At 33.9% G+C, this 14,428-nt stretch overlaps 1 protein-coding gene across 1 annotated transcript; it reads left to right on the top strand.

Annotated features, from left to right (window-relative positions):
• Positions 1 to 443: 443 nt before the first annotated feature.
• Positions 444 to 6,349, top strand: LOC107779307 (putative receptor-like serine/threonine-protein kinase At5g57670). Its single transcript, XM_016599704.2, has 7 exons — positions 444 to 880; positions 1,045 to 1,299; positions 1,378 to 1,535; positions 1,692 to 1,771; positions 1,885 to 2,020; positions 2,512 to 2,661; positions 5,901 to 6,349. Exons 1-7 carry the CDS (start codon positions 655 to 657, stop codon positions 6,051 to 6,053), a joined length of 1,158 nt encoding a protein of 385 aa, XP_016455190.1. The 5' UTR covers positions 444 to 654; the 3' UTR covers positions 6,054 to 6,349.
• The last annotated feature ends 8,079 nt before the right edge of the window (positions 6,350 to 14,428 follow it).

Genomic DNA, 14,428 nt, shown 5'->3' with positions numbered 1-14,428 from the left:
TAGCATTTTAAGATGAAGTATTTTTATATACATTTTTATTTATTTTATATTTTCTTGAACTTCTTATAATTTTTTGTAATTTTATCATATTTTAATATTTTTCTGTAGATTCACTTCGATGTTTACCCTTTTCCTCGTATCAGGTAAAACGTTTAGCGTTGCGCTTACGCACCAAGAATGACTAACATTTGGGAAAATAATAAGTAGGAAATTACTAATTTCAAACCGTAAACAATACACGTTGAATTGTGATTGTTTGGCCGTCGGAGAAAAATATAGTAAGAGTTAGAAATTAAAATTCGTATTAAAAATATGTAGCATTTTGAGTGAACACATTGAGTGGTCCCAGTGATGAAGTGAAAAGAGCCAAACTTCACGTCCCTCAGTCTTTAAATATTGCAACAAGAAACAGATAAAAAGGGCCATCCACTCCCAAAGAGACAACCTCTCTAGGGAGAAACCCAGCAGGGATGTGGGGTGCTTGTTCTGAGGATATATCGACTCTACTCAATACCCCTTTTATAATAAACACGTACTGCATTTATAGTCTTGTCCTCTTCTAAGGTTCAAGTATCTCTCATCTGTACTTGTCTCCCTTAATTCTCTGAAATATATCAGACACACATATTTCTAAATTTTTCTAAAACAGAGGAGATGAGATACGTTCGTACAAGTAGCCTAAAGAGGCTGTTTTCTTTCGGAAGACACAGTTTTGATGGAGATTTTCCAAAAGGTTGTGTTTTAAACCAAGAAGAAAATAATACAACAAGTACCGCTAGAGGTATTGTTGCTTCCCCTACAACACAGCCACCTCATAGGCCCACATGGAAATGTTTCTCTTATCAAGAAATTTTTCGTGCCACCAACGGTTTCAACTCAGGTTAGAGACCAATTTAGAATCTTGAGTCAGTATACATTTTACTTTGTTTTTTTTCCTTATGTATATCTCATTCGAGTTAAAATAATGAATTTAGTTGAATCGGTAGAACTCACCCTAGACTCGCCTCTGATCATAGCATTTTCTTTAAATGATTGAATGTTCAGAAAATATGGTTGGGAGAGGAGGGTATGCAGAAGTGTACAAAGGAGTATTAGATGATGGACAGGCAATAGCTGTAAAAATGCTGACAAAAGCCACCGATGATGAGAGAAAAGAGAAGGAGTTTTTGACAGAAATTGGGACACTTGGTCACGTTTGCCATCCCAATGTGACATCATTGTTAGGTTGTTGTATTGAGAATGGGCTTTATCTCATTTTTCAGTTCTCTTCTAAAGGCTCTGTTGCTTCAATTCTCCACGGTAATGTTCTTTTATTCTTTTATTCTAAGATCTAGAGTTTTAATTTGTAATAACTCTTTTATTCTTCTTTTGTCCCAGATGAGAAATCACCCACTATGGACTGGGAAACAAGGTACAAAATTGCTGTTGGAACTGCAAAGGGTTTATATTACTTGCATAAATCTTGTCCTAGAAGAATAATTCACAGGGACATCAAGGCTTCAAACATTTTGTTGAGTGAGGAATATGAGCCACAGGTATCTTTGAGACATTGTTTCAAACTTCCCTTCAAATTTCAATGTTGAAATTAGGCAACACTTAGACCTGTGTTGCACTGTATGCCTAAATGGTTGTACCATAGTAGTAGTACCAGTAACCGTTGGTTCATTAATTCTCTGTTGGTTGAATGACAGATATCAGATTTTGGGCTAGCAAAATGGCTTCCATCACAATGGACCCATCATTCCATTGTTCCAATTGAAGGGACTTTTGGGTAATGTAGTCCTTTCTTATGCTTAAATATCCTTTGCCATTTGCCAAAAACATAACAAATGGCTCATTTAAATGTCTAAATAAACTTTAATCTTGCATATGGTATATCTCCAGGCACTTAGCACCAGAATATTTCATGCATGGAGTAGTTGATGAAAAGACAGATGTTTTTGCATTTGGAGTGTTCTGCTTGGAGCTCATTTCTGGGAAAAAACCAGTTGACAATTCCCATCAAAGCTTACACAGCTGGGTAAATCAGTTGCTCAATTTCTTCAAATTTTTGCATTAATCTTGAATAAAGCAACAATATGTACCTACTTCAGTAAAATATTTAATAGCTTTAATCATAAGAGTACATACCTAATTTATCATTGCTTCCTCCTTAAGTGTCTCGCTTAATTAACACCCACCTATTGAAACAGTAAGAGTAGATCTCGGAAAAAGTAAGAAACTGAATTCATGTTTTTCTAAAAAGTCAATATTTTAAAAGTTTTCCCTCGTCTTTTTGCAAAAAAACCGCTCCAAGGTGGTAAAGTCTCATCTTGTGTGTTGGCTGCAGTCACAATTGTAACATTGAACTCTCAATATGGTCGAATATCTTGAAATGATCTTCTTCCAATTCAGGCGGGAATCTGCAATCTTCTGTTTAACAAATTTGCTTTATCAAAAAGACTAATATTTAGATATAAGTAACAGCAAGTAATATTAGTACTAACATTAGCTTTGATTTGTATTTTACAGGCAAAACCTCTTTTGAGCAGAGGAGTTATAGAAGAAGTAGTAGATCCAAGGCTAGAAGGGAGATTTGATTCTACACAACTTCATAAACTTGCTTTTGCTGCTTCACTTTGCATTCGTGCTTCTTCTATATGGCGGCCTACCATGAATGAGGTAAATTATACTTCTTTCTCTTTTATCTTTATGCAGCTAAGAGAAAAAGTTTAGTAGGATAACTCATACGTAATCCGTCAGAAAATTATATTAATAAAAATAAAAGTAATTTTTTTTATAGAATATTATTCACCATTTCGCGAGTTGAGTGTCTATTGGAAACAATCTCTACCTTCACAAGGTAGGAGTAAGGTCTGCGTACACACTACCCTCTGCAGTCCTCGCTATATGGGATTATAGTGCGTTTTTTTTTTGTTGTTGTTGTTTAAATATTATTCACCAAAAATTGTTGAAATGCACTTGAAGATACAACTTACAAGGTCCAAATACAAAACGAAATAATTAGAGCATTGTCAATCATTGTTATTATTTGCTCAAACTTGTGGAAGTGGTAACGAATAGGTGACAATTTGCGAGTTTTGATTTAAAGAAATATGAGTAATTAAAAAAGAAAGAAGCAAAACCCAAATACTTGCTATATTTTGTTGGAGCACGATACCAAGTTATTATTAATCCTTTTAAGTATAATTTATTATTATAATGAGTAACTTCAATTATTATTACTCCATAGGATTCTCTTAATAATGTTGGAATATCATTCCAACTTGCATAAAGGTAAATATTTGGTAGTATTATTTTCTATTTTCTATTTGTCCTGTTCTCCTAGATTGGCCAACTGAATCAATTCCGAGTTGTCTCAATCTTCCCATAGCATATACAATAATTCTTTCAAGAGTGCATTATCCCCGTCTATATATATCTACCCACTTTTTAAAAATGTTTGCCACATTAAGGAATTTTTGTGACAGATATATTTGAATTTTTCAGCTGCTTATCATTTTCTTCTATGAGTGTAACCTAAGCATTCTTGTCATTTTTTTAGGCAATTCACCTAAACACTGCAAACTTTGCTCACCTGCTTTAGGCTTTCCTGATAAGGACCTTAATACTTTCTCTATCTTAAACTTAATTTTAAATGTTCTTTGTAGTGAACAATATTTAAATTATTTTCGGTAATCTTAAAAAGCGAAATCTAGAACATGCATTTTTTGAAATAATCTGAAGATTTTAGTGGGCGTTGGACATAAAATTGTGAAATTCTGGGGAAAAAAAAGTTAAAATGGTATTTGAAAAGTAGAGTTGTATTCGGACATAAATACAATTTGGAGCTGTTTTTGAATTTTTGTGAGTGATTTGAAGTGATAATTTTGAATAACACATTATCACTAATGTGTTGATCCAAATCAATTTTATTCTTGAAAAAAAGTTCAAATTTTCCAAAAAAAGTAAAAATTCTTTTATGGCCAAACGATCCCTTAGTTTCTTTAAGGAAAATTTGGATAAGCTGATACCAATCTCTCTCTCTTAATATTTGTCAAATCAGTTCTTGATCTGCCAGACACTCCATCTCAAATCTTGTCCATAAGTATTTATTTCGCAGACAAGGAAAAAATCGTTTTAAACTTTAATTTTCGATATTTGTAAAAGTTTTTACCTTTTAGCATGTTCACCTGATTCTGAATTATCGATACTATCATAGAGTATTGTGGTAGAATAATTGAGATTCCTTTAATCTTAATTATAGATCTCAAGTTTGAGCCTTGAGATGAAAAATCTTAGTAGAGAGTTTTTTGCTCCTTTGATGAGCTTACCCAGTGCAAATCTGGATTAGATATGGTTAAATCGAAAAAAGAAATGTAAAATACTATTTTGGTATGACAAATGTTCATTCATATCCCCATTTTACTATAAAAGATATTCAATTAACTCTCAAAAAATAAAGTGAAAAAATATATATCTGAGATCAATTCATGCATGTAACAGAAACTCTCAAAGTTGACCGCGCCGAATGCATATTAAAGTAATATTCTAAGGGCATGATGACATCTTTGCAGTTAAATACAGAAACCATCAATTTTTTCTAGTAATATTTTTGAATAACTTTCCAGAGGCGTGCTGCAATTAATCTAAGATATCTAGTCATTTTTGTCGTGTTGATGTGAAGCACTAATTTGTATTTCTTCAAAAACAATCAATTGATTGGTTTGTCTTACCAAACTATAGTCGTTTATAGTTTTAATTAAAAAGTTACCTATGGACCTTGACAATTGATTAGAAAGAGCATCCAGAGGTATGACAAAGAACTAGCCAAAATCATATTTAATGTGGGTCCTTCAAATTTTTCACTAAATCAGTAGCTCTCTTTATCATAAAGATTAAGCATCATTATATCAATTATTTGTCTGTTTTCGGCCTTCGCATCTTCTTTGGTTAAATCAATTTTATTCTTTATTTTTCCTTTCTTTCATAGATCAACACATTAGCGAGGAAGACTTTGCTACATTATAATTGCTTATCTCTCAGCTTCATCTGACATATTTCTACTTATTTTTTGGCTTAAAATTACGAATTATTCAGTTTAATTAATCATCAATTCAATAATTTAATAATGGAGCTGCTATAAGTACAAAACAATAAGAAGAACTTGACTTACAATAATGATTGAATTTTTTGGAAGATTTAATAAAACATCTTGAATAAACACTTTATGGATATTATAAAATTCGTGACACAATAAAAGTAAAATTTACGTTACTGTTAGATGTATAAAGTTCATCTCTTTACCTTTGATCTAGAATATGCTTATATGTGGGCCAGGTAGTATAATTCCGGGGAACCTTGTTCATAATTTCAGGAACGAATTCGTCTTCGAATCTTGAAATGTTCATAAATAGTGAAGTTTGTACAACTATTATTAACTCTAGTAAGAATACTAATTCACATATAATGGAAAACGGCTAAACTCAATAAAAAATATGTTTTGACAATTATGTGGTTTACTAGTTTGAGTACAGAGCTTTTTATTTATTTATTTATTTAATGTTTATTTATGGGTTATAACCCAAAACGCATTGAGATTTCAGATTTATTATCTAATACGCTAAGTTACAGTATCTGTGTTAAGCTATTACTTTGGGTGATAATTTTATTTCCTCCCAAACGATTCACAAAAAAATAAAAAAAGGTAAACCGAAGTATGTTCCTTTTGGACAGTACCTTCTAGTGTAATTTGTGTTTCATAGGTATTGTACGCGATGTAGACCACTCTATGTGCTTGTATAACTGTGGTATGACGTTATCAATTTTCTTATATAGTAATGCTTGTTTGATACTCATTCTTTGTGTCATCAATTCATTTTGCTGTTTAATGTTTACTGATGCTGTCCTTCTGATGACAGATTTTGGAGATAACATTGGGAGGCGAAGTTGATAAAGACAAATGGAAAATGCCAGATGAAGAAGAGGAAGAGCAAGAAGAGTTTTGGGTGTTTGAGGATCTTGAATGTGAATGTGATAGTTCCTTCTCAACTTCCCCACATGACACCTTCTAAACGTGAAGCTCATAAATCCAAATTCACATATTGAATATCATTTACTAATAAGTATATATAATAAGTACTACAGGACTATATATGTTAGTGTTACACATTTATAGATAAAACTTAGGGGGCTAGTTTATTAGTCATATTACTCTAAATTTTAATTTTTTGAGGTTGAACTTCCATGTTTTTAAATTTCGGATATATGCTTCTTCTTTTACAAAAAAAATCTGCATCAGTATCATCCACATGTAAATAAGACGTTTTGGAATAATTAATTTCATGGATACTCATGTATATCCATCTCAATTCTCAAGTATCCATGTAATTTAACCAGACTCATTTGTCTTGGAAATGATTAATTACAATAAAAAGTTAAAATCGCTTTGGTGTTTGATGGAAGTTCAGTCTGGTTAATTAATATTTCCAATTAATAAACACACAAATTCGGCTTCCTAATCCGCTGAGATATAGGCTACAACAATGACCGATAATTTTACGGATGAGCAATCAACTTTTATTTTATTGTATTAACTAATTAAAGTCACTAAATATTTTTGTAATGAAAAAAATTAGGGAATCTTACAGAAATGTTTCAAAAAAGTCCCAACTTACCAACCTCTAGCCAATAATCATACACTTACCAAAACTAGCTTAACACATATAAAAATTAAAAATCAAAAGAAATAAGGTTCTTTCTCTCCAAAAATCACACACAAAGATCTTCTTCCATATTTTAAAGTGTGATTAGCAATATTAGATGCAAGACGGAAAGGAAATTTCATGAATGAGGAAGCAAATAAGGTGATGAAATACAAAAAAATATATATACAAGATTTCAATAATCTAAGCAAAAAAAGACTTTTTTCAATGGGTATGGTTGAGATTCATTGAAAACATATAGATGAGTCAATATACAAAATTTGAGGAAGATTGGAGGGATTTGGACTGATTTGGTATCAAAATTCGTAGTTAAAATCGAGTTCAAAAATTTCTTCAGCGACACATGTATCAAACATGTATCACGCATGTATCACACACGCAGACATATATGGATATACATGTGATACAAATATGATACATATGTGATACACCTATCATTTTTTTCATGTTCATCTTCTACGTCAAATTTTCAATTCAAACAACCTCAAAACTCCACCAAATCATCACAAAACTTAGATTAAACCTCCTCAATATGTACCCAATCTATTCTAATAATACCCACTCAAAAAAAAAAGTCAAAATTTGACCTTTTTTGACTACAAATAGCTAATTGGCTAATATTATTAATATTTTATGAATTGGCTAGTTTTTGTAATAAACTACTTATAAATGGACATAGATGGTATTTTCCCAAAAAATTATTCAAGTTTGTGTAAGTATCATTGGAAAAAATATTTTTTTACAACCATAAAATCACTTAACTTTGTCTAAGTATCATAAAAAATATTTTTTTTCTAATAACTTTTCATGATAGATAAAGATGAGTTAGTTACAAAAATAATTAGCAATTTCAATACAACAAAGTGGAAGAAGTGATTATCCAATGAGCGATTACCCGCCAAGTGAACCATTAGCTGTTAATCAATCAAAACACAACAATAGTTGATGTGTGACTATAATTTCATAGTTTCGTATTATTTGCCTTGCATTTTATATGCTTTAATGATAAATTACATTTTATTTATGCGTAATGCAGTCTATTTTATGTGTAGGTGAATTGAAGATGAAAGTAGAACAAAAGAAAAACTTAAACGTTGAAAGCGTGTTCGAGAACAGTGAATGAGAGACCCTAGAGATGCCAGGTTTGAAGCTGGCGAGAGGCTGAGTACCCCATGAGCTGTTGGTGCTTCGGCCTTTGGCCTACCAGAGAGTTTCTTTTATCCTCTTATTAGTTATGGTGTGCATTGGGGACAATGCACAATTTTAAGTGTGGGATGAGGAGATTGTCTGGGTGACTTTTTTTATGCTATTTTAGTTATGTTAGTTTAATTGAATAATTTTTTAAATTTTTTTTAGAGAACAGAAATAGAAAAGATTGGACTTTTCCCGACGATGGATCTATTAGACAATTTTCTTGAGGTATTTAAGTCGAAAGGAAAAAGACAAAAAAAAATTCTTTTGTTAGGTAGTGTAGCAATTCTCCCTTGGTTTTTCTTTGTGTCACGGTTCTTTTTCAAGGGTTATGTTTGAACCGGGTGTAGTTAGTTTTATTTTTTAGGAATAGGAATCATTGTGCTATGAATTGAATTGAAGCAATTTCTCTTAACTTTGTTATGCCTTGAGAATAGTGAGTACTTTGGTTGTGACGCTTAGGCTCAGTTTTTGACTCTAATATAAGTACCTTAAATCGTAGATTCTTAAATTTGCTTGACTGCTTTGACTAGAGTGTCTGGATGAGTTCAATCCTGAGTGAGTTATATGCCATGTGTGTGTGTAAGGTTTGGGAGTTATTCTGTGCGTTGTATTTGATGTCTAGAACTTACCCCGTGTGTTTGCAAAGCGAAATAGTAATTCTGTTCAGTCTTGGAAGTGATATATGCGTTTCTTTGTTGACCACACATATATATATATATATATATATATATATATATATATATATATATATATATATATATATATATATATATATATATATATACACACACACACAATTATGTATCGTAGTTATCCCCGTAAAGCTTATAATCTTGTTCTTTGGTAACCACATTAGAAGTCGTATTCCTTTATTTTAAACGACCATATATTTGAACCTTTTCACCTCTCATGAGCACTTGAATTGTTATGAACTTTGTAAAAGTTAAAGTGTGGGATGGTTGGTTCGACTTTTGCGTGGAACTAATGAAATAAGGAGAAAAGTACACTGTTTTGAAAAAGTAAGAGCCACTTGAATTAAAAAAGAAAGAAAAAAAATTAGTTATATTGCTGTGAAAAATATTCCTTAGTAGTGGTGACTCTTGATGTAATTGTGCTTAAAGAAATATGATTGAGGTGAAGGTAGAGTTATGGTTTGACATAAGTATGGGTTTTAAAGTATATTTAAAGTGCTTAAGGGAGGTGTAGTCACTCATATCAAAATGTATCCTACCCGACCCGCAACCTACATTACAACCAATTAAAGTCCTACTTGATCCTAGAGTGAATGAGCTCGATTAGTAGAGTAGTACACTACGGGCAAGCCTATGGTGCATCTTTTGTATCATATGAATGTTATTTCTGAGAGCGAGTGAATTCTTCCTATCTTGAGTTCCTACGGTATTAAAATTTATTGTGTGTGAAACTAATATCTTTTGTTGTGTGAGGGCACATGATTCATGATGGAAAGGTAATGTCATTGACCTCTATGTTAGAGTAAGTGAGTGAGCGGTGAATAATGCATGGTACTTGCGAGTTAAATCTTGAGGTGAAGAGGTTACACCCTTGTGCTTAGTCTATTTTAAAGATTCTTGGTGTGATGAGTTAGAAGAATTTCTTAAAAAGGTCGTGTCTATAAGTGTAGTTTGATTGCTCGAGGACGAGCAATATTTAAGTGTGGGGTATTGATGTGTGGCTATAATTTCATAGTTTCGTACATTATTTGCCTTGGATTTTATATGCTTTAATGATAAATTACACTTTATTTGCGCGTAATGGAGTCTATTTTATGTGTAGGTGAATTGAAGATGAAAGTAGAGCAAAAGAGAAACTTAAACGTTGAAAGCGTGTTCGAGAACAGTGAATGAGAGACCCTGGAGACGCCATGCTTGAAGCTGGCGAGAGGCTGGCGAGGCAAGGCAAAGGCCAGGCTTGAAGCTGGCGTTAGGCTGGTGACTCCAGGCTTGGGGCCACGTCCACCAGGTGTTAGGCTGGCGACGCTAGGCCTGGGGAGAGATCCAGTCCGAGTTTTGAAGGCTTATTTCGTCTCCTAGTTTGACTAGGACTTGACCTACACATTTAGGTCTTTTCCTACACATATAAATAGACCTAAAAACGCTACTTTGGGGAGACAGACCGAGATTGGACAGAGAGACCGGCATTAGACTGGGGATTCGACCTAAGGAGGAAAGAACATACTAGGAGCAAGGCGGAGAATTCTTCTATGAGTTTTCACTTCCTTCTTCCTATTTTCATTATTGGTTATGAATTCTAGTATTGTAGTTATGCATACTATTATGAATAGCTAATTTGTTATCTAGGGTTTTGATGGAACATATTGGAGGATGATTTTCTTGTTACGTTAATATAGATTTGCCGAACTATTTTCTCTATTTGTTCAACTATATTATTCTTGTGGTTGATTGAAGGGCCCTCAATTAGCTGTGCCTATTTAGTATGTATTACTCGGGAGAGAGTGCATATTTAGGTAGTTGTTGAACAACATCACTCCTAAACGTATATGAGGGATCAATACGGAAGGTTTAAAGGTGGGATTAGGGATAACGAAACCTTGGTGCGATCTGAGTGGGCTGTACTTAATGCCAGCTAGCATAATTCAGGAGAATATGTCTAGTAAATTTTGGTAATTACTCGGGAGAGAGTTACGACAGTTAGAGTGCTCATGATCGGTGGAGAAGACTTAGGCAAATTTATAGGAAACGTAGCGGAAAGGATTCCGACAATTGGGGAAATCATAACTCTAGACCTCTTTAGTCTTGTCTAGAATTTCATCCATGTTAGTTGATAAGTTTACTACTTTCTAGTATTTGTTAGTTAATTAGATAAAAATAAATATTATAATCTTTATAATTAGAAAATTCTTTGGACTTGTGTTTCTTAGCGATATTGAACAACTGTAGCTGAGCCTTAGTTCTCTGTGGGATTCGACTCCGGACTTGTAAACCGGATTATATTTGTAACGACCGCTTAGTCTTTTTTATAAGGCATAGTTGGGCGTGATCAATAGTCTCAAAATGATTCATAACATAAAATATAACAAGAATCTAAACCAAAGGAAATCTAAAACGAAATACTGACAAGATAACCCAAATACCCAAAAATACTATCAAAGAGCAAGTAAAGAAATTTGGATACATATGTCTAGGGACAAAATCGGAAAACAACTAAAAAGGATAGAATGGATAAAGAAGAGGTGCCATTACAGTCTGAATGCGTTGTCTCAGCTCAATTGAAGTACTCTAATGGCCTCAAGTGAGATCAAGGATAGCCCGTAGCTGTGCTAATAGAGGGATCTACACAAGAAAGAAACAACAAGAACGTTGAGCCTAGGCCCAGAAAGATCATCGATACGCCCCTTCGTCATGTTCCGTGGAGCAAGCCCCCCAAAATATTGTGCATGATACTACAAGAACATTGATTTTTAACAACCAAATTCTAACGAATTGATTTTAATCCGGTCGTTATAAGTGTATCTATGACGACCAATTTTCTTTCCGGTCATCAAAATCAATTTTAGGAGTAATATTAACGAAAGGATAATTTTCGGTCCTTAAAAATAATAAAATCCGTTAAATATAACAAAATTGGGCACTATTTTTTCCCTCTTTTTTTACCCAACCCACAATTGGCCTACGCACCCCTCAACTCTATTCCCTCCCCTCGCCTCCCCCCTTCCCCCAAAAGAACATATATGTATGTTTTATATAACTATACAATAGCTTATAGTTACAGAGCAAATAATAACTAACATCTCACAAATTGAACTCTACAAAGAATCACAATTTAGGTTCCTCTTTGCAACCTATGGTTTCATTCTCCTTCTCATCAAGGTAAGCTCTAAACTTGTAGTAAATTATTTTGAAATTGGGTACTTTTTTATGTTATCAGTTCTCTCTCTGTTTTTCAAATATTGAGTTTCTTCTTATAATTACATATGCTTCAAATTTATAATTACATATAGGTTTTATGAATATTGATGCTGAATGTGCAGAAATTGTTTCTTATTTCCATTGAATTTTGCTCGTTACATAATAGTGATGTGTATTCATCTTGAGAGCAGATTATTTTTTGGAATTGGGTTTGATTGCATATTGTTATTGGGAAAAAAGATTTTTCAATATCTGATCATGATTGTATTGTAAACTTTCTCTAGTGAAATTAGGGGTGGGCATAAAAATCGAAAAACCGAAAAACGTGCTAGAAGGGAAAATGTAGCAACTAGGATAGCAATCAAAGTTCTCAAGTCATAATGGAGGCTAGCAAGAATGGGCACCAAAATCTCCACTTCAGGTCCTTCTGAAACCAACTTCGCGATACTTGCTCCATTTTAGGCACAAATATATGAATAAGATAAATTATTTGCGACTGCCTAAAGTCTATTTCTTATAATTACCAGTTGTCCTTGAAAATCTGCTTTAATATGCCGCTAGAATAGGGTGAACTAATGTCTATGAACAAACAGGTTGTAAGAAAGTAGCTAATTCTACCCGCAAAACAGGTCTACGTCCAAACCGAATTACTTCGGTTCTTCGGTACCGATTTTTTGATTTTCGGTACGGTCTTCGATATTGAGATATCAATATTTTGTTTCTTTGGTTCGGTATTCGGTATTAAGGTTTCGAAATTTCGATATACCGAAATACCAAACTTTTTAAGTATGCATATTAAGTAGCTTAATTTAATCAAATTTGAGTCCAACCCATAAACCAATCCAAGTCTCATTTTTCCTTTTAGCTTATCAGAATACATTGAAATTACTATTTTAGTGAAGTAATAAAATTAAGCTTGAGAAAATTTGGTTTATTTGCTGCTACTACCTCAATTCAATGCCATATTCTGTTTATTGCTGTCACGATCCAAACTCTCACCCATCATGATGGTGCCTATATCAATACTAGGCAAGCCGAAAATCTCAATAAACCACAATTTCTCTTATGTTTGAAAATATAATATTTATATAAAATCCACAAATCTAACAAATACCGATACAACCACTCCCAAAACCTGGTGTTACTGAGTATATGCGCATCTAATCTGAATACAAGTCTGGAAAATATGGTCTATAATAGTCCGAGACCAAATACAATAAACAAGGAGATAAGGAAGAAGAGACAAGGTCTGCGAAACACGACAGCTACCTCAAAATCTCTTGCGCGAAATGATCAACACCCCCTATGTTCAGAAACACCCGGATCTGCACACGAAGTGCAGGGTGTAGTATGAGTACAACCAACTCAATAAGTAACAATAATAAATAAAGGACTGAAGATAGTGATGAGCTACACAGCTACAGTTCATATTCAGTAATTCCAGCAAAGAATAGACGTACTTTCAAATCTGGCAGTTTAATGTCAAATCAATTTTTTTATACATTTCCTGTTCATGTAATCCGTATATAAAATCTTTCATAGATTTCACAACAATGACAGATAGCAACTAAGTGCAACAACAAATGGAAATCAAGTACAACCTCTCAGGACAACAATCACTCACTGGGCTCCCAGCCCTCATCACTCACACTCAATGGGTACCCGCGCTCACTGGGGGTGTACAGACTCTGGGGGGGCTCCTACAGCCCAAGTGCTATAATCTGCACGGACAACTCACGTGCTGCACGGACAACTCACGTGCTGCACGGACAACTCACGTGCCATAATATAAATATCTCGATCCGCACGGTAAATTCACGTGTTGCACGGCCAACTCACGTGCTGCACGGCCAACGCACGTGCTATAGTATAATATAAGGATCCGCACGGACAACTCACGTGATATAGTATAATATAAGGATCCGTACGACCAACTCACGTGTTGCACGGCCAACTCACGTGCTATAGTATAATATCTCACAATCAGGCCCTCGTCCTCACTCGGTCATAAAGCTCTCCAGTCTCTCGGGCTCTCAACAATCATAAAATCAGCCCAAACAACAATGATATGATACATCAATAATAAACAATAGAGGCTGAGATAAAATAATCAAGTAAGCTGTGACTGAGTATAAAACAACAATTTAAGCAGATAATTCAACATGTACACGACCTCTGTGGGTCCCAACAATACCAACATTTAGCCTAAACATGGTTTCTAGTATGACTTATAGTCAAGTTTCCACAACACGTAGAGAGCACATAACTATCAACAAGTTATTCGGGTTTACAGTTTCCACGGGACGGACCAAGTCTCAATCCCCTCGGTGAACGCCCACACGCCTGTCACCTAGCATGTGCATCACCTCCAAAATAATTACATGACACAAAATCCAGGTTTCATACCCTCAGAACCTGATTTAAAACTGTTACTTACCTCAAACTGTGTAATTCTTTATTTCGCTATGCCCTTGCCAAGAGAATTGGTCTCCGAAAGCCTCGTGTCTAGCCACAATTAATTCGATTCAGTCAATACCAATTATTGTAATTAATTCCATAAGGAGATACTAATTTTCCAATAAAATTTGAAATTAACTCAAAAATCGCCCATAGGGCCCATGTCTCGGAACCCGATAAAAGTTA

The sequence above is a fragment of the Nicotiana tabacum genome, chromosome 9, assembly GCF_000715075.1.
Source record: "Nicotiana tabacum cultivar K326 chromosome 9, ASM71507v2, whole genome shotgun sequence".
Classification (NCBI taxonomy): domain Eukaryota; kingdom Viridiplantae; phylum Streptophyta; class Magnoliopsida; order Solanales; family Solanaceae; genus Nicotiana; species Nicotiana tabacum.
The sequence above is the reverse complement of the archived record's forward strand: the minus strand, read 5'-3'. Positions and strand labels throughout refer to the sequence as shown.